We start from the raw sequence: 26,267 nt of genomic DNA on the forward strand, positions 1-26,267 counted from the left end.
GAACCCCATGTCCGAGAAGCCGGGCACACCCGGAGGGGGTAGCATTGGATATAGAACCATCTTAAATCACTTTTGTGCATGCCATGTGGACACACACAACTTTTGGGGCCATTCCCTAGGTCCGATGCTCGATTTCTGACGAAACCCTAGTTCTGTTGACCGCGTCGTCTACCCCTTTGATCGCATCCCATCGGGGTCCCCGGTGGGCGTATGCCTACGTTTGAGCTTGGTTAGGTCATAGGTACATGTGGAAACAAGTACCATCCCCTATGATCCCAAGGTTCTCTCCGGTTCACCTCCGAGGAGTTCCCCCTATACATGCAGAATCCGCCTATGTGTAGGAACCCCATGTCCGAGAAGCGGGCACACCCGGAGGGGGTAGCATTGGATATAGAACCATCTCAAATCACTTTTGTGCATGCCATGTGGACACACACAACTTTTGGGGCCATTCCCTAGGTCCGATGCTCGATTTCCGACGAAACCCTAGTCTCCGTTGACCGCGTCGTCTACCCCTTTGACTGCATCCCATCGGGGGTCCCCCGGTGGGCGTATGCCTACGTTTGAGCTTGCTTAGGTCATAGGTACATGTGGAAACAAGTACCATCCCCTATGATCCCAAGGTTCTCTCCGGTTCACCTCCGAGGGAGTTCCCCCCTATACATGCAGAATCTCTCCTGCCCTTTTTTTCCCGCCCACCCTTTTCCCGCTGCTTCTCTACCGCCCGTTTTTTACCCCCCCCCCATTCCCGCTCCTTCTCTCCCGCCCTTTTTTCCCGCCCACCCATTCCCCGCTTCTCTCCCGCCCTTTTTTCCCGCCCACCCTTTCCCGCCCATTCTCTCCCGCCATGTTTTCCCGCCGTTTCAGCCCCTCGTCGGCCTATATATAGCCATGGCTTCTCCACTAACAGCACCAGCAACATTTCTCCCTTCATCACTTCTCTCATCCAATAGAACCACAAAATCCTCTGAGCTGAGCTGCCGCTGAGATGGCTCCTCGTCGCCGTAGCAACACGGGCTTCATCGGCGTTCGCCTGCGGCCTGCGGGACATTTCGCGGCTGAAATCACCGCCGGTGGTACGCGTGTGTGGCTCGGCACCTTCTACACGAAGGAGGCTGCTGCCCGCGCATACGACGTTGCGGCTTGGAGGTTTGGCCGGCCGCGCCACGAAATGAACTTCCCGGAGGTCAGGTCTCTGACGGAAGCTCGAGTCTCTCACCGAGCCACTACTTCGCTCACAGGGTGAAGCGCGGCGGTACAGGGCTGGCCAGCGGCGGATTGATACCACCGAGGCGGACGAGCAGTTCATGGCACAGTGGCGCAGAGACCATCCCGGAGACGTCGAGGCAACGCGCGCATTCTGGAAGGAGAAGCAGACGTACAGGAGAGAGAGGAGGGCGGGAAAGCGGCAGAGGAAGGCCGAGGTTGAAGCAGAGTACGCCAAAGGAGAGGCGTCGACATGGGGGGAGAATGATGAACGGTGGTCGTGGAACCTCACAACCACCGCTTCGCAGGACACCCCGGCGAGGATGAAGATTTCGACTTCTCCGATTAATATGTGTGTGTCGACCCGGTGTTAAGTGCTTTGTTCGTGTGTGGGTGTAGTTCTTTAAAAGCTTTGGTTTGTGTGTGGGTCTAGTTCTTTAAGTGTTTTGGTTCATGTGTGTGGGTGTAGTTTCTTTAAGTGTTTTGCTTCCTCTGTGTGGGTGTAGTTCTTTAACTGTTTCGGTTCGTGTGTGGGTCTAGTTCTGTAAGCGCTTTGGTATGTGTGTGAGTCTAGTTATTTAAGTATTTTGTATCGTGTGTGGGTCTTAAGTATTTTGTATCGTGTGTGGGCCATTCACCCCCTCCGAGGTTCGATTTCTGGCGAAGGGGTTCTATACCGCCCTTATACATATATATAGGTTTCTCGCAAAGGGGTTCGCCAAAATAGCAGTGAGAAATAAATAAACAAAAAAAATGATATGGATTAATAATTATATGGGTAATAATTATCTCTTTGATGCAAAAAAAAACAGGAAAAACCAAAAAATGTGCATATTTGGCTGTGCCGACGGCCGCCGTTGTGCCGTGGGTCACCGTCGGCACGAAGCTGTGGGGACCCAGCAGCGGTCAGGCCGACGGCCGCCGCCGTTGCGCCGTGGGCTACCGTCGGCACAGTGCAGACGGCGCCGTGACAGTTTAACGGCTGGGCCCTCCTGTCAGAGCGTGTACCGACGGTTGCAGATGTGCCGACGGTGACCTTCGGGCTCCACCTAGCTGTGCCGACGGCCGAGGTTGCGCCGAGGGTGGCCGTCGGTGTACCGTGCGTTGTGCCGACGGCCCCGCTGTGCCGACGGTGAGCTTCGTCGCCGGTAGCTGGAGGCCTCTGTGCCGACGGCCCCGACATTTGGCCGTCGGCACATAGCCTGGCCGTCGGCACACGTCGGTTCTCCCGTAGTGATGTGCCTTGCACCGGATCCAAAATAAGCCATGTCCATAAACCTGAAAACTAATCCAGCATTTTGTACTACAAACTATTAAGCTTCATCCTGAGTTGTTTTATATAAAACTATAAGTATGCTAGGTTTTACCCTAGGTTTAAACCTCTTGACTGTGTAAACCAGGTTTTACCCCAGGTTTAGACCTCTTGAGTGTTCCACTATACACCAATCCTCTGAAAAGAAGAAAAAAAAAACACCGCTTACTTTTCAACTTTTTGCGGCTAGGAAAAGGTGAGAAGACATGGACAGGGTGTGTCATCGCAACTCACATTGTGCTAGAGAAATTGAAGGGGCTATGGAAGAGGCATTGGAAATTTTGAAGCATGATCATAGTTTAAAATTTGAAATAATGAGTGAGGGATCGAGATGGTTAACCTGGAGGGGCGGGAATAGGTTTCTAAAAAAAAATCTTTTACTTTACAAGTTTTAGTCTTTTTAGATAAATAATATGAGCCGAATGTAACTACATGAAACAATCTATATGATGATATATCAAACTTCAAGCACGAAGAAATGAAACATGTAAGAGGATGTAGTGAATAACGAACATTTACATTTGCTTCCGTAGAGAGAAACACACAAAAACTTTACAATTAGAATGAATTGAAACAATGATTTACATGAGCATATCTCTACCCATAAAAGAAAGAAATTAAAATCTGTTAAAATGTATGTGCACGGAATCTCCTTCCTCAATAGGGTTTCTTGTTCACCCTCCGGCAGTTCTTCCTAATATCCCCATCCCTTCCGGTCAGTGGACTTATGTTCCCCATTTTAACCATCGAAGCCGCGAAGTTTCTAAAGAAGTCCTTCTGATTACCGGAGAACCTGCGAATTATCGGTGCGGTGGTCCCTGCAGCGACGGGATCAGACAACATCACCTGGTCCGATGGAAGCTGGGCGCGACCCCGCAGGAGGTTGCCATAGTACTTGTTGTCGAACACGTCAGGCGTGACGCCGTCAAGGTTCACCAGCGCCCCCTCGCTTTGCCCGGCCGTGCAGTTGCGCTGTGTGAACTGGCACTGTGCCCGCCCAAAGGTGTGTGCTCCCTGGAGCGCGACGAGGTCGGTGTCATCGAGACCCAGGTTCCTGAACTTCTCCTGAAGCGTCTCAAGGGGGTCAAAGGGGCTGGGGAGGTTTTTGGCGCTCTGGATGTTGGTGGTGGTGCCGTCACGACGGCCCAGCGGGACGGTCCAGGACGGGCCTCCCGACAGCTCGACAGATATCTCGGCGGCGAGGGCGAGGATGTCAGCGCAGGAGACGACTCCGGGGCAAGCGTGCTCCAACGCGCGCTTGATGTTGTCAACCACGCCAAACCCGCGCGCCGAGTTGTCGTTAGCGGGGACGTTCTTCTCGGTCATGATCTCTGCTTGCGGGTCGTCGTCTAGTAGAAGCGAGCCGTCACAGCCCTGAACAATTTAACTACACTGATAAGACGACGCACCGTGGATCCACATCCCATACTATTCGCTGTATGTGGTTTCGTGAACTTACATTGACGAAGCAGTCGTGGAAGTGGAGGCGGATGAGGCTGGCCGGGATACGAGCGTCGGCGACGCGGGCGTCCTGGATAACGCGCCTGACGATGTCGCGCGTGCCTGGGCACGAGCCGCCGTAGAAGGACGAGCTCAGCCCGGCGCCATGACCGTGAGCTCCGTGGCTCAGCAGTAGGACCAGTAGCGCTGCTGTGAGCAGGAAGCTACCGCGAGGAGCTAACGAGAAGCGAGAGGAAGGGGCCATATGTGCACTTGCTACAAGGAGAAACACCTGCTGGTTTGACAGCCACACTGGTGGACCGATCGCCAAGCGAGCGAGCTGCTGGATAGAGAAGGAAAGAGCGATGGATGTGATGGAAACAGGAATGGTATGGAGGCTATTTGTAGCCTTGATCCATTAGTGCAGCGCCGCTGTTGACCTCATAGGTAAGCGCATTTGACAGGTTCCGTGAGCATGCGCTGCCGTTGTCAAATTGAATATTCGCACGCCGCAGCATTGCTTTTCCGGCACGCGGCTGCTCATGTATTTTACTATATCGCAAGGGAGAAGAAGTTGGTGGCCAGATGATGGAAAGAGGAAAGAGATGGACTGTGGCCGGGACAAAGAAACGAGACGGCAGGCTTAACGTCAGACTCTTGCCAGGAAACGGCCTGGGGACTGGATCAGCTGTGGCCGAATCCAACCGTGTGATTGTCTTTCTGCTATCATCGATCCCGAGCGCGCCGGTCGATTTTGACCGAGCCTATCGAGGGATTTCTTCCTTGCTTGGTGTCCTCTGCCTTTTACGTCCAGAACTTTATGTAATTTTAAAATGGGAACACGAGCAAAATGTTGCCAATTTTTTTTAAGTTTCTAGAGACCACATCCCCTCTTTTTTGAAGAGTGAATAAGCCGCATTCCTTTTCCGTCAAATGACCAGACTTCCCCCCCCCCCCCCCCCCGGCTCTTCCACCGTCTGGGCTCCCATTCCTCCATATGCTCCCCCGTCGCAGCAACGCTCTCCCGGTCTAGATCAGCGCCCTTTGGGGCCCATCTGGGGCTGGGTGGGCCGAGCACGAACGCAACGGAGCTGCTTCCCGTGGGCAGGAGAGGTGACCATATCATGGGTTAACTCGGGTGGAGGCACGTGTCCTGCAACATTCCGATGGGTGGGGGGGGGGGGGGGGTTCATGAACATGGACTAGGTGGGTTTGTGCTCGGGCGGGCCAGGAGGGCCTACTTTGCCCCTTGATAGCATGTGCGGACGGGTACCGCCATTGGCTGTGGAGGCGGATCCCTCCCGTGTGGCCACTTCCTCGCAGCTCCTCGGTTTCAAGATCCTCCTTTGTCCCGCTGGCCTCGGTTTTTATGCTACGATAAGACGGCGATGATGTTTCTAAAGTCGTGGTGGCGCGTCTTGGTGGGCGGTGAGGTTGGTGGAGCAAGATGGAGCGCTTGAGGCGGGGTGGCGAGGGTCGGGAGAAATCTCAATCGGTCTAGCCGACACCGACGCGGGTACCACCCTTCCATCCTGGAGGGCGCTAGGTGAAGCCCTCCTTCCTTGTCCTTGCGCGTACCACAGGGAAACCCTTGGACCAGTCCGAGCAGCAGCATCGTCGTCATCGCTTTCCTTATTGAAGGTGTTGTGATAAGTGCATTTTTTGGAGTGTTTTTAATCCACTATTTTATATAGATGTTCTTGTGTAGCAATAGGATTTTTTGCATTTTACGGTGTTTCCGCGCATCTTTTATGCTTGTTTACGCAGGATACATAAATATTAAAGCAATGGTGAAATATCAATAAAAACTACTCCCTCCGTCCCAAACTGTAAGGCGTCTAAGGATTGGTCAAAAGTCAAACCTTACGAACTTTGACCAAATATTTAGAAAAAAAATTACATCTACAATATTAAATTGACATATTAAGAAAATATACTTTAGGGTGAATCTATTGATAATGATTTAGTATTGTAAATATTTATATTTTTGTGTATAGGTCAAACTTTAAAAACATTGACTTTTAACTAATTCTTAGACGCCTTATATTTTGGGACGGAGGGAGTATCATTTTATGGTACATTGACGTGATAAAACCCATCTGAGCACTTAACCATGTGTCTATGCCAAAGGGGAATGTGAGGACAGGCATCGGAGTGTTTAGCGGCCACCGGTACGGGGGGCGCCCGTACGCAGTACCAGGAGCACCGCCTCATCAAATACTTTCATCTCGCGCAGATGGGAGAGATATCTGAGATACACAGCCACCAGAAACGCCGAAACACCACCTCTGAGATAGATCTCTAGGAGGAACTTGGGACAAGACATCATTCAAGCTGCTACACGGATCATCAGAGGACAAGGCATCATCCCCTACATCGTCAACCGCTACATCTCCATCACCATCACCAATCCCATTCACCTTTAACCATAGTTGTGATTTTGATTGCTACTGTGGATTTGTATTCGAATTCATACCATTACTTTCATTCCATCCATAAGAATATGATGATGCTCTTAGATTGTTTCCATGTGTCACTACCTCCTGGTTAGTCGGCGGTAACATGAGTTATCGCTAGCCCTCTTGCCTGGTGCGCCGGTGGTATGTTTTTTCGAAATCCGAAAAAAAATCCAGATCTCGATCTAGATCGCGAATGTAGGTATGGTCATCGGAATGTAGGTTTGTTTGTCGGGAATCGTGGCCTCGTGGAGGAAGTGTTCGTCGGAGCACGGTGGTCGTCGTCGGAGCATGGAGGTGGCGGTCGCTAGAGCATGGAGGAGGTGGTCACCGGAGCATGGAGGAGGTGTTCACCGGAGCATGGAGGAGGTGTTCACCGGAGCATGGAGGAGGTGGTCGCCGGTGTCGGTGCTGGAGCTTGGAGGAGGTGGTAGCAAACATGGTCACCGGAGAGCATGGAGCATGGAGCATGGGTCGAAGGAAGTGGAGATGGCCGGAGGAAGAAATAGGAGGAGTTGTTAAAGAGGGGACACTAGTAGGGAAATGGCTATAGGGGCACGACTAATGGAAGCGGGCACTACCGAGCGCACGTGACTGCTATTTTTAGCAGCGGCCCAAAAAGGCGCACGCGACTAGTGAGCCGGTAATGGAAGTGTGTCCACTGAGGTGGCACGCGACTAGTACGTGGGGACCACCTTTCCAGATGACAAAAAAAATGCCAGAAGCGGGTGAACATCGCGACACGCGACAGGTACGTTGTTAGTGGTAGCGCGCCCGGACACGTGACTAATGTTTGTGAGTGTGCGCACCTAACAAAAGCATTAATGCTTGTGAGTGTGCGTACCTAACAAACGTATTACGGTCTACTTTTTATGAGTGCGCATAATATCATCAATAGCTACACTGTCTAAGACGATAAGCATAGTGTAAACGCACCAACTTTGATGCCATATATATGTATGTATCCCTTACACGCTCCCAAAACACAAATTTTCGTGAAGATTTTCGTCTATTGACCGTGGGAAGCTCCTATTCACACAGCTAATTATAGGGGCAGGATTATTGACAGTGTGTGCCAGGCGCACCACATGGCTAATAATAACCGCAGCGCATCCAACGTGCACGCAACAAATAATAACCGCAACGCACGCGGCTCGCACGCGGCTAGTAAGTCGGCTATTTATAATGCGCCTCCTCCGGGCCCTCTAATTCCTCTTCATTTTGTCCCCGATCAAAGCCAACCCTAACCACCGCGCGCCTGCCCGCACCGCCGCCGACCGACCTCCCACGCCTGCGTCCGCGCCATCTTCCGCATCCGACCGACCGCCTGCGCCGATCGTTAAATGTGTTGTTATAGATTTAGTTTATTGTATATTTGATTTGTTTGCTACTATGTAAATTTAATTTGTTGTATATTTGATGTGCTTCCTACTATGTAGATTTAATTTGTTGAATATTTTATTTGTTTGGTACTATGTAGATTTAATTTGTTGTACATTTGATTTGTTTCGTACTATGTAGATTTAATTTGTTGTACATTTGATTTGTTTGCTACTATGTAGATTTAATTTGTTGAACATTTGATTTATTTGGTACCATGTAGATTTAATTTGTTGTACGGTTGATTTGTTTGCTGCTATGTTGATTTAATTTGTTGTATATTTAATTTGTTTCCTACTACATGTAGATTTTGTATGATATATTTGTAATGGCTGATGATTAGTTTTTTTGGCAGTAATCATGGGATGGTGTCAACAAGCTTAGTAATATGCATAAGTACAAATCTTGTGTATCGTACTTGGCTCGCTGACCCCATCCCTGTGGTTTTCTGGGTCCAATATATATACATGAGGCCTTATTTCAAGTTAATTTTTGTGTTCAATAGATTAGTATTCTATAGTATGCTTATATCTAACATTGGAGCCGTGCTTCAGCCTGGGGGTGCTTTACACCGATCTGGTCGGTGGCACGCGAGGTGCTGCACACCCCTCGGACGTATTTTGGCCTGGCTAGTTAACGCTCGGTATACATTTTTGGGATTGAACATTTTTAGATTTGAATATTTTTGTAAATATTTTTTTTTAAATATGAACATTTTCGAATATGAATACTTTTCAAAATCTCAACAATTTTTAAAAATATATTAATATTTTCAAATAAGAAAAATTAAAAAACAAAAGAGAAAAGAGAAAAAACGAAACATAAAAGAATAAGAAAAAAACGAAAAAAAAACGAAAAAAGAAAGAAAAAAAGAAACAGAAAACGGAAGTAAACCGCGAACTAGGCTGGCCCATACCGCACGCAGGGGGATGTGCGGTGCGCGGTAGCGGCCGACCTGGTCAGTGTATAGGAATTCCCCTCCCCCCTCTCTTAAACTTAAAAGGGTAATTTAGTGTTTTGTCATTGATTATTAGTCTCTAATACGATTGGCTCCTTCAGATCCAGATCCAAGCCTGTAAGACCCAAGTATTCATATACATCGATACATGAATTAATCTAACCCTCCTCACACAAGGAGAGGTCGGTGAAGCCTGGGAGCTGGCCATCAATGACAGAAATGCCAAACCAGAGCTTCTTTCCGTCGGCAAGAGAGCCACCGGCTCAAAGATTCATGTCGTCGGCAGGGCCACTTCGCGAGCCTGCAGCTTGGTGAGGTTTTCGTCAGTGCCTCGTTCTGTACGTTCCTCACGGAAGTCTGCGTGGACTGCAGCGCATCACATATCATACATGGAGGGCGGAGCTATGGCGATTATAAAGCGTAGGAGCCCTGTCCATGTTCTTCGGCCGCGCTCCCAATCCCTCCTCCGACGCCTGCTTTCCCTCTCGATAGGGCTGCCAATGTCACCGCAGCCACGGTGACGGCAAGCTGAAAGTGGAGCACCTCATCGTAGAGCTCCCGCTTGAGGAGGATCATGAGCGCGTCTACTCAAACTCGATGCTCTCAGCTCGCGCACCTCCTGCAGGCTGCAGGGACAGCTCACCATCGACCAGGACGAGCCACCGTGAACCGTGAGTGACAAGTACGGACCCACCACGGATGATTACGCGTACGGTTTGGTTCTGAGTGGAATGGGTATATACAACCCCAAATACAACTTAACCGTCAGTAGTTTATTAAGTACCATCAAACCCTCAATTATGAAGGGGTACGGAACGATCTGAGCCGTTTTTGTGTTTAGTTTGAAGGAGGGGGAGCACTGAAGTAAAAGTGCTAACATTGTATAGTTTTGATGTCCATATTTGATTGGCTCGCCATAGAAAGAACATGTTGGGAAATGGCAAGAGGCGACGACGCATGGGCAAGTTATTCGGCAAAAGCAAATCGTTGTAGAAACATGAAGTTCACGTGCTTTATTATAGTTTAGTATATGGAAAACCAGGAATATTTAGAAAACCAGGAGTAGCAAATTTCACGTATGTTCCACGGGATACAAAGTACACCGATATGTGACCACAAACCTGAAAAACAAGTCCGCATTTTTCTAGTTCATCTTGATTTGGGTTGCATAACATCACAAATACATTGGGTTTTACCCCAGTTCCTCTTGAGTGTTACACTATACACCAATCTTTTAAAAAGTTCTGCCGGTTACTTTTCGATTTTCGGTGGTGAGGGAAAAGTGAAAAGACATGGAATGGTATGTTGTCACAGGGTGCTATAGCAATTGAAGAGGCATTGAAAATTCTGAAGGAAGACCACAGTTCAAATTTTGCATTTCGGAGGACAGGTGATTTTAGAGGAGGTGGTAAAAGGTCTATGACCGGGAAGAAGTATGGAATATGAGAGAAATGGTTGCAGGCTTGCCATAGAGCTTAGATGGTACTCCCTCTGTTCACTAATACAAAACGTTTTGGCAAGACATTTATACTGGAAGTAATAAGTTAGAACAATAAGTTAGAACCTTGTAGATAAGGTGAGTTTTACTCTACTCTTTGTGTCCCAATATTTTTATATTCAAACCTTACAAAGTGTAATTCCATCTATCTTATGTTGAAGTGGGTAAAATAATTTAACAAGACAAAGTTGAATTGTAACTAGAATTCGACCTCCTCCCATTTGGGGTAACTGGAAATTGTCACTAAGATGTATGCATGTCCATTTGATGCTTTGGGTGTTACATTTCCTTTCCCGCCTCAATTCCAGACAGCGATCCAAGATTTTCATCTAGTCTAGACATACTGTACAACGCCCGGTTAAATTTTTATCAAAATAAGTTGCGCTGCCGGCTGGAAGCCCTGGCGCACGCCCGGGCTTAGGGATGGTTAGGTCCGCCCGTAATAACCTCCATTACAGATGGACAAACCTGTTTGGAAACAGAGCTCTTTCGTCATGGAACTAGATCACCTATTACTAGACCATCTATTAACGTTGGCTTGTCCGTAAGTCTTGTTGTAGCTTATCCGCAAGTCTGGTTGTAGCAAGAGGAGCTGACGCTTCAGTTTTCAAAGACGAGCCTATGAATTTTTTATCACACATCAATACATCATACAGCAAAAGAGTCATGGGGCAATGTATCCATTAACAACCATAAAACGTGGTAAGGTTGATAAACCAGGTAAATTTATCCCAAGAGTAACCAAAAAAATGCACTTAAGAGAGAATTAGAGATGCCAAGTAACATTTGCATACAAGATATACAAGACTGCATTTGTTAACATACAGGCTGCAACTTTTTGCATATGCCAAAAACTTTTGGTTCCTTTTTTCTTTCAATTTTCTGTTTTAAGCGAGCAAAAATCAAGATTCTATCTTTGCAGTGAATTCTGATTCTCAGAATCACACCCACCATCCCCAGACCTGAACAATTATTTACCATGGCACAGAGCACTTCGTGCTGCGCCACATTTTCTTCATCTGGAACTAACACGCTACACTTTCTTCAGCAGCACCTTTGCGCTGCTTCAGATAGTTCTTACAATTTTTCACAAAAGGATGTGCAGAACCTTTGTCCTTGCGCATCCGTAGTGCAGAGATCTTGAATACATCTCCACAGGCTTCAACATGAAAAACTTGGTCCATGTAGTAGCATAAATATTTTGTATTTTTCTTCCTTTTTTGCATTATCCAGAGGTATGTCTCTGGAATTGTCAGTGTTTTTCTGTAACAAGTAACCGCTGTAATTTCTTTAGCGGTGACAAGAGCTGGGAGAACGATGGTCGTTTGCTTGGATCACTGCAGCAAAGCACATTGAGGTGAGTATCAACAAAGCAAAGAGGTGGCTAAAACAGAGAAATTATTTGAGAAAAATGATTTGTTATCTTACTTGTCCCAACATGAATATATTATGCTAGCGACTTGTGGGTCGACTTCTTTGGGAATCTCTAGTCGTTTGTTCTGGAAACCAACTGCTCCCACAACTTGCATTGGATTCAGTCCGCTCCAAGGTATGCTCAATGTAGCTAATTCCCACAGTATTACTCCAAAACTGTAGACGTCACACCTGATTGCCAGCATTCAGTTTTCAATCAGCACAAGAACATGGCAGGAGCTGGAGAAGAGCAAGATGACTTGAGAAGGAACTCACATCTCGTTAGCTGGTTCGTTACGCAGGACTTCTGGAGCCATCCACTCTGGCTGCAGGCAAACCGGAAATAGGATCATGATAAGTTTTATTTATAAAATTAAACCCCAGCTGAACAAGGAAAATATAGGACACAAGCATGCTACTTGTCAAACTAAACCAATGAATCAGGAAACTATTATAGATGAAACAATATCCAGGTAAACTAGAGCAATTATTCAAACAAGAGAGCACACAATGATGATGCTGGGGATTTCATAATGCACAAGGGAGCTTCGTAACCAAAGGGAATGATATGCAGAGCTCCAGGCAGTTTCATTCCATAGCTTTGTTCGTTGAAAAGACGTTGTGGTGATCTTTTTACTATCCGCTGCATTGGGCAAGGTATTGCGCACGCACAACTGATAAACTTGGGTTTACTTTTTAGCACCGTAGTTCCTTTCAGGTAGTCACAGAATCATGAACAATGTGTTTTACATGGTACATATATGTTTTTCAGTTGGTCTAGAACGAGAGGAATCAAAAGTAGGAAGTCCATTAGCATGTAGAAGTGCTAACCGTTCTCCAATTCTGGGATGTGCTATCTATGATAGCTTCTTAGTTGAAAAAAATGAAGGTGCGGAGGAAAACATCCATCACAGTTTAATATAGGAGATTTGAGAAGTGAACACGGGCTGGCAAAGCCCAAAAGGTTAGGTCCTAACCAACTCAACCCAGGAGACCTCACAAGTTTCTCTGTGTGAGTAGCATTAGTCCATCTGGCTGCAGTCTAACCTAGGTATCCAGCACCAGGATCTCAAATTGTTTTGCTTCTCAGAATATAAATCTGTGAACATATATTCATCGCTCCAAGAATTATAAGTTATCCTTCAATGCTTCACTTTCCCACTGATAAACTGTCTAACAGAAAATGGGACCAACAAGGGGAAAATGTGTGCCTTGAGTTAAGCTACACAAATAGATATGATGAGTGACTAATATCCCTTGTCTTGCATAAACCATTGAAAGCTTGTCTTAGAAAAGCAGCAGGATAATAGTATGCAATACCTAAAACCAAGTGACCATAAGAGGCTACGAGCAGGCCTCAGCAACTAAATTTTGTGATGCAGCACACCCACACGTTACATCAAACCACTTGCATGTCTTCCCACAGTGTTAGGTAAGGTAAATCATAGGCGCGCGTACGCGTACACGTAAAGGAAGTAAATGATCAAGGAGTAACATGGGGAATGAGATTTAATTGCAGCTTTGGTTCTGCACGCACCTTGTAAAACTAAATGCCGGCAATATCGCCTAAGAGCCAAACATAACAAAAACTTTTAAAAAAAAGATCAAGGAAATTACTGTTCCAGCTGTGGACTTGGAGGAAAGAAAAGTGTGATGCTTCAACCTAGACATTCCAAAATCTGACACCTGCATGGAAGAATACATATGTTACTTTGCAGTATTGGTCTATGCATAACTGCATATATAATGTTTTTGGTGATGCAACTGTTAATAAAAAAGAATAAGATAGACATGCATTCCTGCCATGAAACCGTTAAGAACTCTGCAGTTTGCTGAGTATTATACTAAGAGTCACTTAGACTAACTTCACATTTGGGGATAAAACAAGCAATTGCACATTAATAATAGTAAAGGCACATCAAAGAGGCCGGTGCATTCTTGCTCCAAGCTCACGACCCCTGCATTTTTTTAGGAGAGGCACAAAATTTACGACTCGATGAGTCGCAACTTGTCTCTAGGGTACCGACAAGTAGACAAGTCGTGACTAGTTGCGACTAGTCATAAACAAGTCAACATTTAGTAGAGCTGTAACTTGTAAAATATACAAGTAACTAGCAATTCTGCCAGTGGTGGAGTTAGCTTTGTGCAGCCACCGGTGGAGTCTGCTGTCTTCGGATGAGCTCAAGACCTAGCTACAGCAAGGCAGCAGCAGCAGCAGCCATGAAGGAGATCAGAGGGAGGAGGTGGGGAGCACAGCCGCCAGGTGAGAGGTGGCAGTGGAGCTTGCAGAGAGCCGGCAGCGGCCAGGTGAGAGGCACCCAGGGAGAGACGGCTGGGTGGGAGTGGGAAAGCGCAATTTGTTTCTGGAGGTGTAGGGTTCACGTCACGGGCTAGGCCTTTTTGTCCACAACCTCAACTTGTCGTGTCGCTCCATGTTGTCGACAGCCAGGTAGCGATAGGCAGATAAGTCGCGGTAAGTACAACGACTAGTAATCCATGTGATCCCTCTGATATTGTTTCATAAGTACTTAAACAGCAGCATCACAGTCATACTGCTTGGTTATATTCAGACTAAAGTCTATCATTAATCTTAGCCTACACTTCGCGTGCACCTTCTCATTATATTTAAGCTCACTCAATGCAAGTGCAACATCACATTTTGACTCTAAGCTAAGAATACCCAAGTATTCATTGCACAGCTCGGCATCACACACTATGATCACTGCGTCACCAAGAAGCTTTATATTAAATACTTCTAAGACTATGTACTCTCACCTTTAAGTAAACCACTTGATTGAATATATTACACCTCTCTATCATTTTCAATATACTTCATTCGTTACTCTAAGATACACTAGTAGAGAAGTATGAAAAATATCACAGGGCCCTTTGTGTTTGCAATATACCCTTTTTATGTGCATAAAAAGGGCATATAGACTCAATTTAAAAAAAAATGATCATAAAACTCAACTGCGGATATCTATTAATTACTCCCTCTGATCCATAATAAGTGTCAGGGTCTTAGTTCAAAACTTTAAATTGGCTCAAATTTGAACTAAACCCCCGACCCTTATTATGGATCGGAGGGTGTACTAATGGTATATATCTGAAGTGATAACAGAAGTATAACACACGCATATAAGTGTCGACTGAATGAAGGAGGATTGTGAGGAAGAGAGCACCTTAACAACCCAATTCCTATCCACTAAAAGATTTGGGGATTTCAAATCACGATGAACAATAGTAGGATGGCTAGAATGCAAGTAATTCATCCCTTTAGCCTGAAAAAAACAAAACAAATATAAACTAACCGATAAAGCAAGCCATGACAGATGACAAGAAAACAAAACAAATTGCCCAAGCTTACCACATCCAGTGCCATTTTTAACCTTTGTGTTTCATCAACTATGCTATTTGGGCGATGCAATAGGCGATATAGGCTCCCTCTGGCAAAAAATAAAGTACATCATATTTTCTGTAATATTGTAACTACTATTTACACTATAATATTATTATACCCACAAAGGATGATCAAATATATATTTTTAGTCAAAAAAGTGGGAAAGGCAGAAACCTTGGAAGATATTCGGTTAATATAGAAAGATTTGGAGGATGCGTCACATATCCCAAGAACAGAACTACATTGGGATGTCTTAGCCTTGACATGATTCTCACCTAAAAGATAAGGAACTAATACACACTTAGTTGACGCAAAAATTCAAAAGTAATGACATTAAAGCTGTAAGGGAGGCACAAAAGTGAACTTACTTCACATTTGAATTGCTCTAGTGCAACGCCTGATACATCCTGGTCAAGAAATTTCTTCACCGCAACCTCCTGGGATAAATGAGGAAAATACATTACAAGAGCAGGAATGACAAAATAAATCAGCAATGAAATGATGCTATATAAGATATCGTCCACTGACTTCGTGAATTTCTAGAACTGGATCTGATCTTTACCATATACAGTCTAAGGTGATTGGTCATTGTGTTAAAATCCATGTGGACTACCAGTTATGCAGATAGTTGGCTGTGTGCATCATTAGGTGGTGCAGGGGTTGGGAGTAAAGCTTCCATAGTCTCCCAAAATTTATGCTGATAGTTTAAGATATGCAAGTAACATATTTGTATTTTTTGACTTCCGTGTTGACATTTGCTAGCTCAAGATGTTCTCCATTATTCAGGAAATCGGCATGATGTCGATCAGAACCTGACATTCAGTAGTTATTTGCTATAAACTACAGCTTTGCATGTGACTTTATAATCCCAGATAATGCCATAATGGTGGTGTGTTTTAACAGAATTCTACAGGTGCAGGAACTAATGAAATGCATAAGAATCACAACTTGAGGGTTACTTATAAAATTTTGCAGACATGAGAATTTGCTGTAATCTGTGTATATATGAGTTGTCAAGCACCTAAGCCAGTAAATTTGATGAATCTAGGAAAATGCAGTTGAAAATGGAAGGTTGTTCAATGTTTGATGTGCCTTGGCCCTGCTCAAATTGTACATGCAAAGGTATTCAATATTTATTATGTCTTGGTCCTGCTCAAATGTTCAGCTCGCAGTCATCAAGACTCAAGAAAAGACGGGCAATGCTTGCCAGGGTGATGGGAGATAAAAAAAACAGAGTTACCAAATTATGGAGTGAGGGATAAATAGGGTGTTCTTAACTAAATGGCTTATTTCGATCTTGATAATGTGTTCTAACAACAGCGTGCATAGAATACAGATGGTAGAGTGGTAGACACAACTAACTTTTAACTTCATGTAACCATGACTCGCCATACATAAGACACAGTTTTACTATCGAGTACACATTAAACTGATAGCTAAAGACAAAGTGGATCGAAGTGTATAGGGACAACACTTTGTCATCATTATCAACCTACGGCTTTTAACTGTCTTGTAATATAAATTATACTTATATTATATAGCGCATAACAGGTAAAGTTATATAAGGATATGGAAGTTCACGTTTGAGTATGTAACCTACCGTGCCATTCCAATCTGCATGATATACTTCACCGTATGAACCTGGGGAGGAAAACAGTAAGTTCACTGAATATATTGCAAAAATAAAGAACCAGCACAATAAATTGCAAAAGTGTAACACGAAATTCAGATCAGTCCACTATGCTAGAAGAAGATGCTTGAATGGTAGCATGAACCAGCTAATTCATTACTCACTATGTCACTTAATAAGTGCAGACTTGTCTTACGTTTCAAGGTCACACAGATTGAATTTCGAGTGATAACTTTAAAACACAATTGTTAAGTTTGACCAAAAGCATTCTAAATTTGAATCTACTTAGGGGGCAGGGAATAAATTTTTAGTAAGTTACTGAGAAAAAAGATCCATGAAACAAAAGGTATATACTGCACGACAATACAATGGACCAGTGTTTTGAAACCAGCTAACTTTAGCAAATAAAATATTCACCCAGCTCAAAAATACAAACAAATAACAACTATGGAAAAAAGTGATACCGATTTATAGATTCTAATGACAAAATGCAGAATGAAAACAACTGGACAGACAATTTTGTGCAACAACAACAAAGCATTTCGTCCCAAGCAAGTTGGAATTTTAGTTGAAACATTTGAGCCTGACTTTCTAATATTCTTTTTTAACTTCATTGAACACAAGCAAAAGAACATGAGACATTCAAGTTTTCCCGCACTCCCCGTGGGCTGATTCTCATTTAAAGCCTACAATTGCATATATGTTTCCTTAACCTGCTCTTAAGCTTAAACTAATCATTTGCTGCCATATTAAAAAGACAAGGATTAGAAATATATGCACATACCTAGACCAATGCGATCTCCAATCTCAAGATCTTCCCATGATATTTCATATTCAGCAACATCATCCATAACAGAGCTGATTGTTTTCGTACTAGAACAGCTCAACTTGTCCATAGTCACACTGCTACTTCCTGACACGTTTACCAAAGAATCATCAGCAACCTTTCCGCCCTCAGTTGAAATATCAGCATCCAAATTTCTGATAGTTGCTTCTGTATTCTCAACAGGGTGTGGCACATCTTCATAAGATGGAAAGGGAAGCTTTGGTAGACAATCTCCAGCCACAGAATCTTTTGGTGAATTTTGACTTGTTTGAGCTACTAGCAACCACCCAGCAGTTTCTTTACCATCAGGAGAAGTGGTTTTGCTCATTTCTGTTGTGCTACTGGAATTACGACTATTTTTATCAGACAACAAACCAGTCGGAAGCAAAGCACCACTCTCCAGGAGCAAGTCATGCAAATTTTGTGCGAACTGTGAGTCCACACCTTCCGGAGCTAAATACTTGGAAGTTTCATTTACTTCCATCTGCTGAGAAATACCGCCATCTTCCAAGCGTGGAGTTGTGAGTGCTAGGTCAGATGAACTTCCCCCCATGTCATTTTTACTCTCATATACCCCGCTAACCTGCTCAAGAGCTATGCACAGTTCTGCAACGCTCTCTTCAATGGCATCGCTGCTCAGCTGGCTATTGTTTGAGTCCTGAAACTGGCTGACAGAAATCTCTGAAGGTATTAAGGTGCCTGGAGCTCCCATCAAGTCAACAATATATTCAGCACTGCAAAATGCGCATAGAAATGTTTTTTTTATGTCGGTAAATATATTCAATAACGTAAAATCAAATAAGAATGATAATAGAGCAAGGAACAGACCTGTCAAAGTCAATTTTAACAAAGTTAATAGCCCCTTCATCTGTTCCAGTATAGCATATTCCTTTGACAAGCTTGCACGGCAGATTAATTTGGTCAGCTAGTACCTGAAACCAATTTGATGTGTTGTTTAGTTTGCTCAGGGGATCCTACTGAATGGCAAAAGTTTTCGCTACAGACGCAAAAGTTTTATGGCATCCAGTTCATCACCTATGTATATGATGTGGCAAAGCCATGCATGATCCACAAATCCATCCTTATCATCAACTATGCATCTAGTGAAGCTCATCCATGGCTCAACAATGCATAAAACAAACTATGATAAACTACTTTATTGGATTACCTTTTTTTTCAAAATGGGGAATGAAACTCCGGCTTCTGCATCATGATGATGCACACGGCCTTTTATTAAAAACAGTTATGAGTACATAGTTTAAAACATCTCAAGCATCGCCCAGAGTTGATACAAGTATCAACCAGCGAAAGAAACAAAGCTTTATTGGATTACCTAAAGTACTTCTTCACTAGTTATGTCAAGTGTTAGGCAACAAACTACCCAACAAAGCTTTGAGCAAGAGTTAGAAAATATAGCATACATATGATAAGATGGAGATTATTACTAACATCCACCATTTCCACATTTGCCATACGATTGAGGGTCACATGAATGAAACGCAGTGGACATTTGCATAGAGGTAGCACAACAAACCTTGAAAAGCAGAGATCTATGGCGCGAGAGGCCAATCCGAATCGAACCAAGAGGAAGGGCGATGGTGTTGAGGCCAGCACAGAGCTGGCGGCTCCTGGCGAACCACTCCCTGTTCATCCCATCAGCATCCTCCACGACACCGCCCATGGCGTCAACCACGAGGCCAGCGATCTTCTGCACGAGCTCGGCGGACGCGATCCCGCCACGCTGCGCCCTGCTCTGCGCGGCGATCGCCACGGCCCGGCCCTCGAGTCGCCTCAGCGCCGGGTCCCGCTCCCGGTTCACCAGAACGGCGACGTAGGGGACGTCCCGCCCCGCGGGGAGAACGGACCTGAGGGCGGTGAGGGAGGGGAACTTGAGCTGGAAGCCCGGATCCATGGGCGCGCCGCAGACGTCGTAGAATCCGTCGCAGAGCTTCTCGTCGTAGTTGATGACGTTGTGGTTCCAGTAGCGCGCGGCGAGGGCCTCCATGGTGGTCCGGTCCCCCGGGGGCGGCGCGGGCCCGCCCAGGCTGATCCGCTCGGCCGCCCGCATCTGGACGGAGTCCGGGTCGACCAGCCCCGCGGGGTCCGAGGCCGAGATCGCGAGCGCCAGCCGCACGTGGTACTCCTCTTCGAGGCGCGTCATCGTGGTCTCCGCCCCCATCCCCGTTGGTTCCTCGGGGGCCGCGGCGGGCTCGGGGGCCGATGCGGCTACGACCGGCGGCGGCGGTGGAGGGGAGTTGGCCGGGCGCTGTTGGCGCGGGCGGTGGTGGTCGGGGGGCGGGGTGGAGGCCGTGGCGGTGCCGGTGCCGGCGCTGCCGGCGCCGGAGAGGTGGAGCTTGCGGAGCAGGTGCTTCATGCGTGACATGAACGGCGGCGAGGTGGCATCCGGCGCGGCGAGGGTCCTGCCTGCTGGATCCAATCCAATCCAGCACAGCACAGCCAGGCTGAAGCTGATCCGCGGGGGAGACGAGAGGAGGAAGCTATTAAAAATCTGCGTGTATTCTAGAGTAGATCCGTCCAATTGCGGGCGCGGTACTATTCCTCCTATTTCCTCCCCGGAGGAAATATTCTATCGCCTAGTTGCCCCGAGCGGCGCGATATACATATTCGTTGCTTCGCTTCGCCAGTGACGGCAGCCAGCAAGCGGCGGCAGTATCTTCCTTCCCCTCTCCTCTCTCTCCCCTTTTTCTTTTCTTCCTGGCGGTCGTGGTCGTGGGCGATAAAATACTGCGGAAATGGTAACGTGCGGTCTCCCGTTTCAGGGCGCAGCTAGGGAGAACGGTCAGGATGACGCGGGGCGTGAGGGAGTTTCGATCGTGCGGCCGCGCTATGCTTTGCTTGCGTGGTCCTGCTTGGTGTTCTCCCACTCCCAGCCACCACAACTCATCCATTGGTATCCTCGGTGACCTCCATCGGCGATTCCCGGATAGAAATGGAAAGAATAAGAATAGTAAAATTATATGATTATGAGAAATTAACTTCTTTTTAATTGAACCAAAGGAATTTTTCATGATGTGTGGTCTAATTTTTTTCTACATAATTTACACTAGAAGATTTCTATAGGATAATCAAATAACTTGTGTAGAAAACTTTCTATAGGATCCAATTCCTACATAATTCCAATACAAATGATGTGAATCAAAGGAGCTATATTTCGGTAGATTCACATTCTAGGTAGACAATAAACTCGTTGACTCAAAACCATCCTGAACTCTCTCTCCATTTCTCTTCACCTCTATACAAATACATTATGGCCCTTATGTCACATTTACATCACAATCCTTCTACTCTCTTATGTTAACCTACAGAGTCAGCCATACCCTCTCAAGATGGCCCTTATGTCGCATTTACAGACCCATCTTGTCAAAAAGTTTCATCAAGGATACAACATTAACACCTTTTGTCAGAACATCCGCTGATTGATCAGATGACTTAACATAACTGGCGATCCAATATCATCACTCGAAATTTGGCCACCCCACATCAGATCCTACGTGTCAATCCAACGTGCCAAAATTGCGACGAAATGAAATCGTCGTTAATCAAAATCAGCCTAGTCCATTTTGGTGCTCTAAATGGGCCTAGCCCAGTTTATATTATTCTACCAATTTTGTTTGGCAAATGGGCCAAGCCCAATATTTTTCTCCTTCTCCTTTTTGGGCCTAACCTTTTATAATCTATGTATTTTTTGATTTCGGCCTTATATTTTGAATCTGGTCCTACCAGTCAGCTGGGCCGACTATTCAAATGGTCAACTCATTCAACAGGTACCACTTGAGAGAGGAATCAAAAATTGCAAAAGGTTTACAGAATTGGAGTGAGATTTCTATTTCATAAATTATCATATCAGACATAATGATATTTCAAACAGATAGAAAGAACACATGGAAATCTTTAAATATCTGCTCACTTTACTCCATTACAACCATTATAGTATAATCACAACCCAGAAATGCTGACTACCGTAATAAGTAGCTAGTGTTTGCTGAGTTGGGCTTCACAACTTCAAGATATTTAAAACTTCTTCAGCCTGGACCTCCTGTCAAAAGAAGAACAGCCACTGTTTTAGCTTAAATGGAAGGAATGCCTAGAACACAACAAATAAACCCCACAGTTAATATATAAACCTAGCTAAAATAGATAAACTACAAGCCTATAGCAGCTCAAAGTGGCAGTAGCTCAACAACAAACATTATTCAAACACATATCACAGCAATTATCAGTACTGGAACTACTGTGACGGATGGGGTATTTGTGAGATGTGAAAATAGTTACTACAACATCACTCACCACTAATTTGTAAACAAAAGCTGACCTAAACCATGTTTCTATCGTTGCCCTTGGAAAACCACACCATGATGAAGTGTGACATTATCGAAAAAATGATGAAGTGTGAACAGTGATGGTCCATGACATCTTGTTAAGGATGCTCTTCTCCATGAAGAGAATCAGCCACCAGGAGTACAAGGTTGTTTGTTGTGTGAATGAAATCACTAACCTGCAAAGCAGACACAGTCACATGAGGTTCAGAGTTCGGAGTTCCAAGTAAAATATTTTTTAGGAAAATACAATTTTCACTAGAAGTACAGGAACTACCGCTATGGTGAAAAAATAGCATTAATCAAATAAGAGTAGCAAAAACATACAAGTCATTTTAAAAACCAGTAAGATTTATATTTCCACGCTACTAAATTATTGTTCAACTTTGGTATCATCTTTAAGGGACAAAACACACACACATCGCTCCAGATCTAGCTTAATCGGTCAACAAGCTACAGAGGATAAAGACTCTAGTTGACTAATAGGTACAAATCGTCCAAAAATCCGAACTGAATCTCTTGCAGAAAAGTTATCAACAATCCTCATAAGCATGCTACATTAATCATTTAATCTGAGCGTTTAGGCACCACAGTACATGAAATTCCACAATAGCGCGGGAATCGCCCATAAATTTGGTGAAAAAAATAAGTAAGGTTGGTCATAGTGCAAAGTATTATATAGTGGTATCATCCATATGATATCAATCTATGATACTACCCCTATTTTTTCGAAATGGGGTATCACCAGCCTCTGCATCAATTGATGCATGCGGCTTTCTTTATTAAAACGAATCCAGTTATTACAAGTAACAAAATAAAAAAATTCAAAACTTATTACACCTCATGGATCACCCAAAGTTGCTTAAAAAACAAGCCATCTAAAAACCACTAGCATGAAACGCCTTTGCATTATCATGTTAGTCTTCGATCAGCATGCCAACCGCACCGGCTGTAAAAATCCCGTGCTACCGTTGTCAGTCGGTTGCACCCAATATCCATGACAAGGCGCTCCTCCTCTGGGCGCAGATAGGACCATATATGGATCCAATGGGTAGCCAAAGGAATAACCTGCAGAAATGATGGAAAGTTTTTTTTGTCAAAAAAGCAATTATTACGTACGTTCCATATTGCCCAAAGCAAGGCACATACTCCAACTCTAATGTGAGCTTTACTCTTTTTGTCTACCCCATTTAGCCATTTTCCAAACAAATTAGTTATATTCAATGGCGGAGGTATATTGAAAGTCATGTACACTATCTTCCAGATCAACTTAGTAAAAGGACAAGATATAAAAGATGATGTATTGTCTCTTCTTGATCACAAAAACAACATTTGGTAGAACCATTCCAATTTCGTTTGACCAAATTATCTTTCGTAAGAATCACTTTCTTGTGGAGGAACCACATAAAAATCTTTATTTTTAGTGGCACCTTCAACTTCCAGATATGTTTCTTGAGAGAAATTGTATGTCCATAGAGGAGATCATTGTACATGGACTTCACCGAAAAAACACCAGAAGCCGTTAAGTTCCATTTGAATCTATCATCACTATCATTTAACTGTACCATAATAAGCCTGTGTAATAGATGTGGTTAGTATCATCTAGTAGTATCATAATCTCATGATATTTAATTATTTGTAGAATCTCGCTGCAATTGTGTGTATAGGATGCATTTGGCATTAAATTGTCCTGGTTTCACGTCCTTTCATATTATGAGAGCATCCCCACTCGTTTGGCCTCCCCACGCCGAAATCCGGGGTTAATTTCTTCCGGATTGGACGAAAAAATGGCGTGGGGAGGGCCAGCTTCACAGCCGCGATCCTAGGATGATAAGGCGAATTCAGACAAAATTGGCGAGTTCGTTCAAACATAAGCGAAATTTAATAATATTTAACATATAGAGGCGAGTTCGTACATAATTAGGCCGAATTCGTACATATATTTGAATTCGGCGATTGGCAAACTAAAACTTAAACTAAGCGTCCTCCTACATGCCGAAATGGCGGTAGAAGGACGTGTAGTCGCCGCCGTCATCGTCGTCGCTCGAGCCGGCGTCATCCTAGGGCGGCGGCGCCTCGTACCAGCGACTCGTACCCTGGCCAGCGTCGCCGGCGCGTGGCGGCGACGGCCGGTAGATGTCGTCGTCGCTGCTCTCCTCGAGCTTGATCACATCCCTGGGCGCGGCGTTCCGCGCGGAGGACGGTGCGGCGGCGCGGGCTGCGAGTTGACGCGCGGCGGCAAGATCCAGCATCCGCCGCTGCTGCTCCGCCTCCTCGCGCTCCCAGTCGCGCCTGGACCACTCCAGTGCGGCGTCGATGGGGAGGCTGTTGTCGGCGGGCACCAGGTCCTTCAGCGACCTGGCGATCGCCTCCGCCACCGCGGTGTCCTCCGCGCGCTTCGCCTCCTCCTCGGCGAGGTGGTTGGCGGCGGCCTCGGCGGCCTCCTTCTTCGCCGACTTCCTCTTCCTCCCGCGCTGCGGCGAGGAGGGTTGGTCGCGGATGACGAGGGCGCCGTTGCTGCGCCCTCTGGTCGGTGGTGGAGACGTCGGCTCCTTCTTGACGCGCGCCGGTGTCGACGGAGACGCCGGCTCCTTTTTAACGAAGACCGACATCGACCCGCCGGACCTGGACGCCGACCCAGACGAGGAGGAGGATGGCGCCATCCTCCTCGGGAGCCAGGAGGTACCACGCTGGCGCGACAGAGTCACCGCCTCCGGTGGCGGCATTCGCAGGACGGGGAAATTCCCGCCCTCGATATGCGCGAGCACATTCGAGAGGGTGCGGTCAGGCACGCTCCACCATCGGCGGCGGCCGGCGGCGTTGTTCCTTGCCGGAGGAGGAGGAGGGCCGTCCTACGCGGCGAGTTTGCGCTCTTACCTGCGCTGGAAGAACTCGGTCCACGCTTCGTAGTTGTCGGGGTAGATGCATGGATCCGCGCGTTGCTCGTCACTGAGAGTGACGAGCACCGCGTCGATCTCCGCCTCGAGCGCGGCCCGACCCATCGGTGGCGGCGGGATCGGCACTCCGCCCGCGCTAAGCCTCCATCCTCTCGGCGCGCGGAAGTCCGGCGGCGCCGGGTAGCCCGCCGCGTGGAGGAGTCGTCCCTCCCATTGGTGGAGAGAGCGGCGGCCGAAGCCGTTGTTGGCCGCACCATCGTTCGCCATTGCTGGTTCGTTCGAGTTCGAGGAAGATTTGGGGGTAGGCGAGTGAGGTGAATGCGGGGCAGACGCGGTAGTTCGGCGATAAATAGCGGTAGGCGCGCGTGAAACCGAGGCGACGACATTAACTCGCCGCGTGGAAGCTACGCGGCCGGCGAATGCTGACCGGCGGTAGGCTTTTACAACGCGCGGAAGACGATGCGATGAGGACGACGATCGGTGTCTCTCGCCGACAAGTTAGGGCCACCAGACGCGCGGGAAGTTTCCTCGGCGTTTCCCGCGCTTTCGTTTCGTCCGGACTCCCCGAGCGCTCCCCGGGGGGGGGGGGGCGGGGATGGCGTGGGATCGCCGGATGAATTTAGGCCCAAATCCGGACGAAATCGAGGAACCGGGGGCGCGACTGGGCCGAATTTCGCCGTCCGGATGACAAAACGCGGTCCTGGGGGCCTCGTCGGGGAGACGAGTGGAGATGCTCTGATACCACTAGCATATCTCTCCTTATTAATTATAGCACCACATCAGTTTTTTGCCAAGGTGGCATGCATGATACTCCTTAATACTAGCACTATGGCTAGTCTAATGGATTGCGCTGAAACTGATACTCACCAGTCGTAGTCTAGTCGTTCTTGCTGATCTCTGAATTGAGCAGGTCATCCATCCACCGATCTGCAGAACCAGCAGGACCACCCCGGATCGAGTCCCATAGCCAAACTGAGAGTATCTCTAGCCGTGTCCTGCAAAACTTCTTCAAACGGCGCCGGATCGAGCGTTTGGGGGACGTGTTTTGTTCGTGCCGTGTTTGGGGGACGTCGGTCCCCAGTCGCGTCCCCCAAACGCCGCCCCAAACTTTTTTTAACATTAAAATACTCTTTTTCTGTTTTTTTTGTATTTTTATTTCAATATGGAGAAGAAACATTCCACAAACTAATACATAATTGGGAACATGGTTTACACAAACTAAGACATAGTTTGGAACATAGTTTCCACAAACTAATACATAGTTTGAACCATGGTTGACACAAATTAAAATATTGGAAAATGAGGAAACCTAACTAGTGTTGGCATCGCAGATTTGTGTATTCGCTGCCTGATACGTCCATTTTGCATCACTATTTTATATCATAATTTATTGTTATTCATTGATATATTTCATATTTAGAGGTGATACTTATGTTATTTCATCTATTTTGCATGTTTCACGATTATTGGAGGATCGCGCACCGGAGTCAGGATTCTGCTGGAAAAAGCACCGC

The 26,267-nt window shown here is 46.1% G+C and overlaps 2 protein-coding genes across 2 annotated transcripts; both read right to left on the bottom strand.

Annotated features, from left to right (window-relative positions):
- Window positions 1–3,014: 3,014 nt before the first annotated feature.
- Window positions 3,015–4,326, bottom strand: LOC127307763 (peroxidase A2). The gene is made up of 2 exons (XM_051338523.2): window positions 3,978–4,326; window positions 3,015–3,892 (listed from the first exon to the last, which is right to left on the bottom strand). Exons 1-2 carry the CDS (start codon window positions 4,221–4,223, stop codon window positions 3,176–3,178), a joined length of 963 nt encoding a protein of 320 aa, XP_051194483.1. The 5' UTR covers window positions 4,224–4,326; the 3' UTR covers window positions 3,015–3,175.
- A 6,690-nt stretch (window positions 4,327–11,016) lies between these two features.
- Window positions 11,017–20,214, bottom strand: LOC127307768 (probable serine/threonine-protein kinase SIS8). Its single transcript, XM_051338540.1, has 12 exons — window positions 19,054–20,214; window positions 18,348–18,451; window positions 17,478–18,253; window positions 16,664–16,704; window positions 15,432–15,500; window positions 15,238–15,338; window positions 15,031–15,109; window positions 14,846–14,944; window positions 13,281–13,349; window positions 11,940–11,989; window positions 11,679–11,855; window positions 11,017–11,587 (listed from the first exon to the last, which is right to left on the bottom strand). The coding sequence occupies exons 1-12, from the start codon at window positions 19,900–19,902 to the stop codon at window positions 11,503–11,505; spliced, it is 2,499 nt and encodes an 832-aa protein (XP_051194500.1). The 5' UTR covers window positions 19,903–20,214; the 3' UTR covers window positions 11,017–11,502.
- Between the last annotated feature and the right edge of the window lie 6,053 nt (window positions 20,215–26,267).

The sequence above is a fragment of the Lolium perenne genome, chromosome 6 (genome assembly GCF_019359855.2).
Source record: "Lolium perenne isolate Kyuss_39 chromosome 6, Kyuss_2.0, whole genome shotgun sequence".
NCBI classification, from domain to species: domain Eukaryota; kingdom Viridiplantae; phylum Streptophyta; class Magnoliopsida; order Poales; family Poaceae; genus Lolium; species Lolium perenne.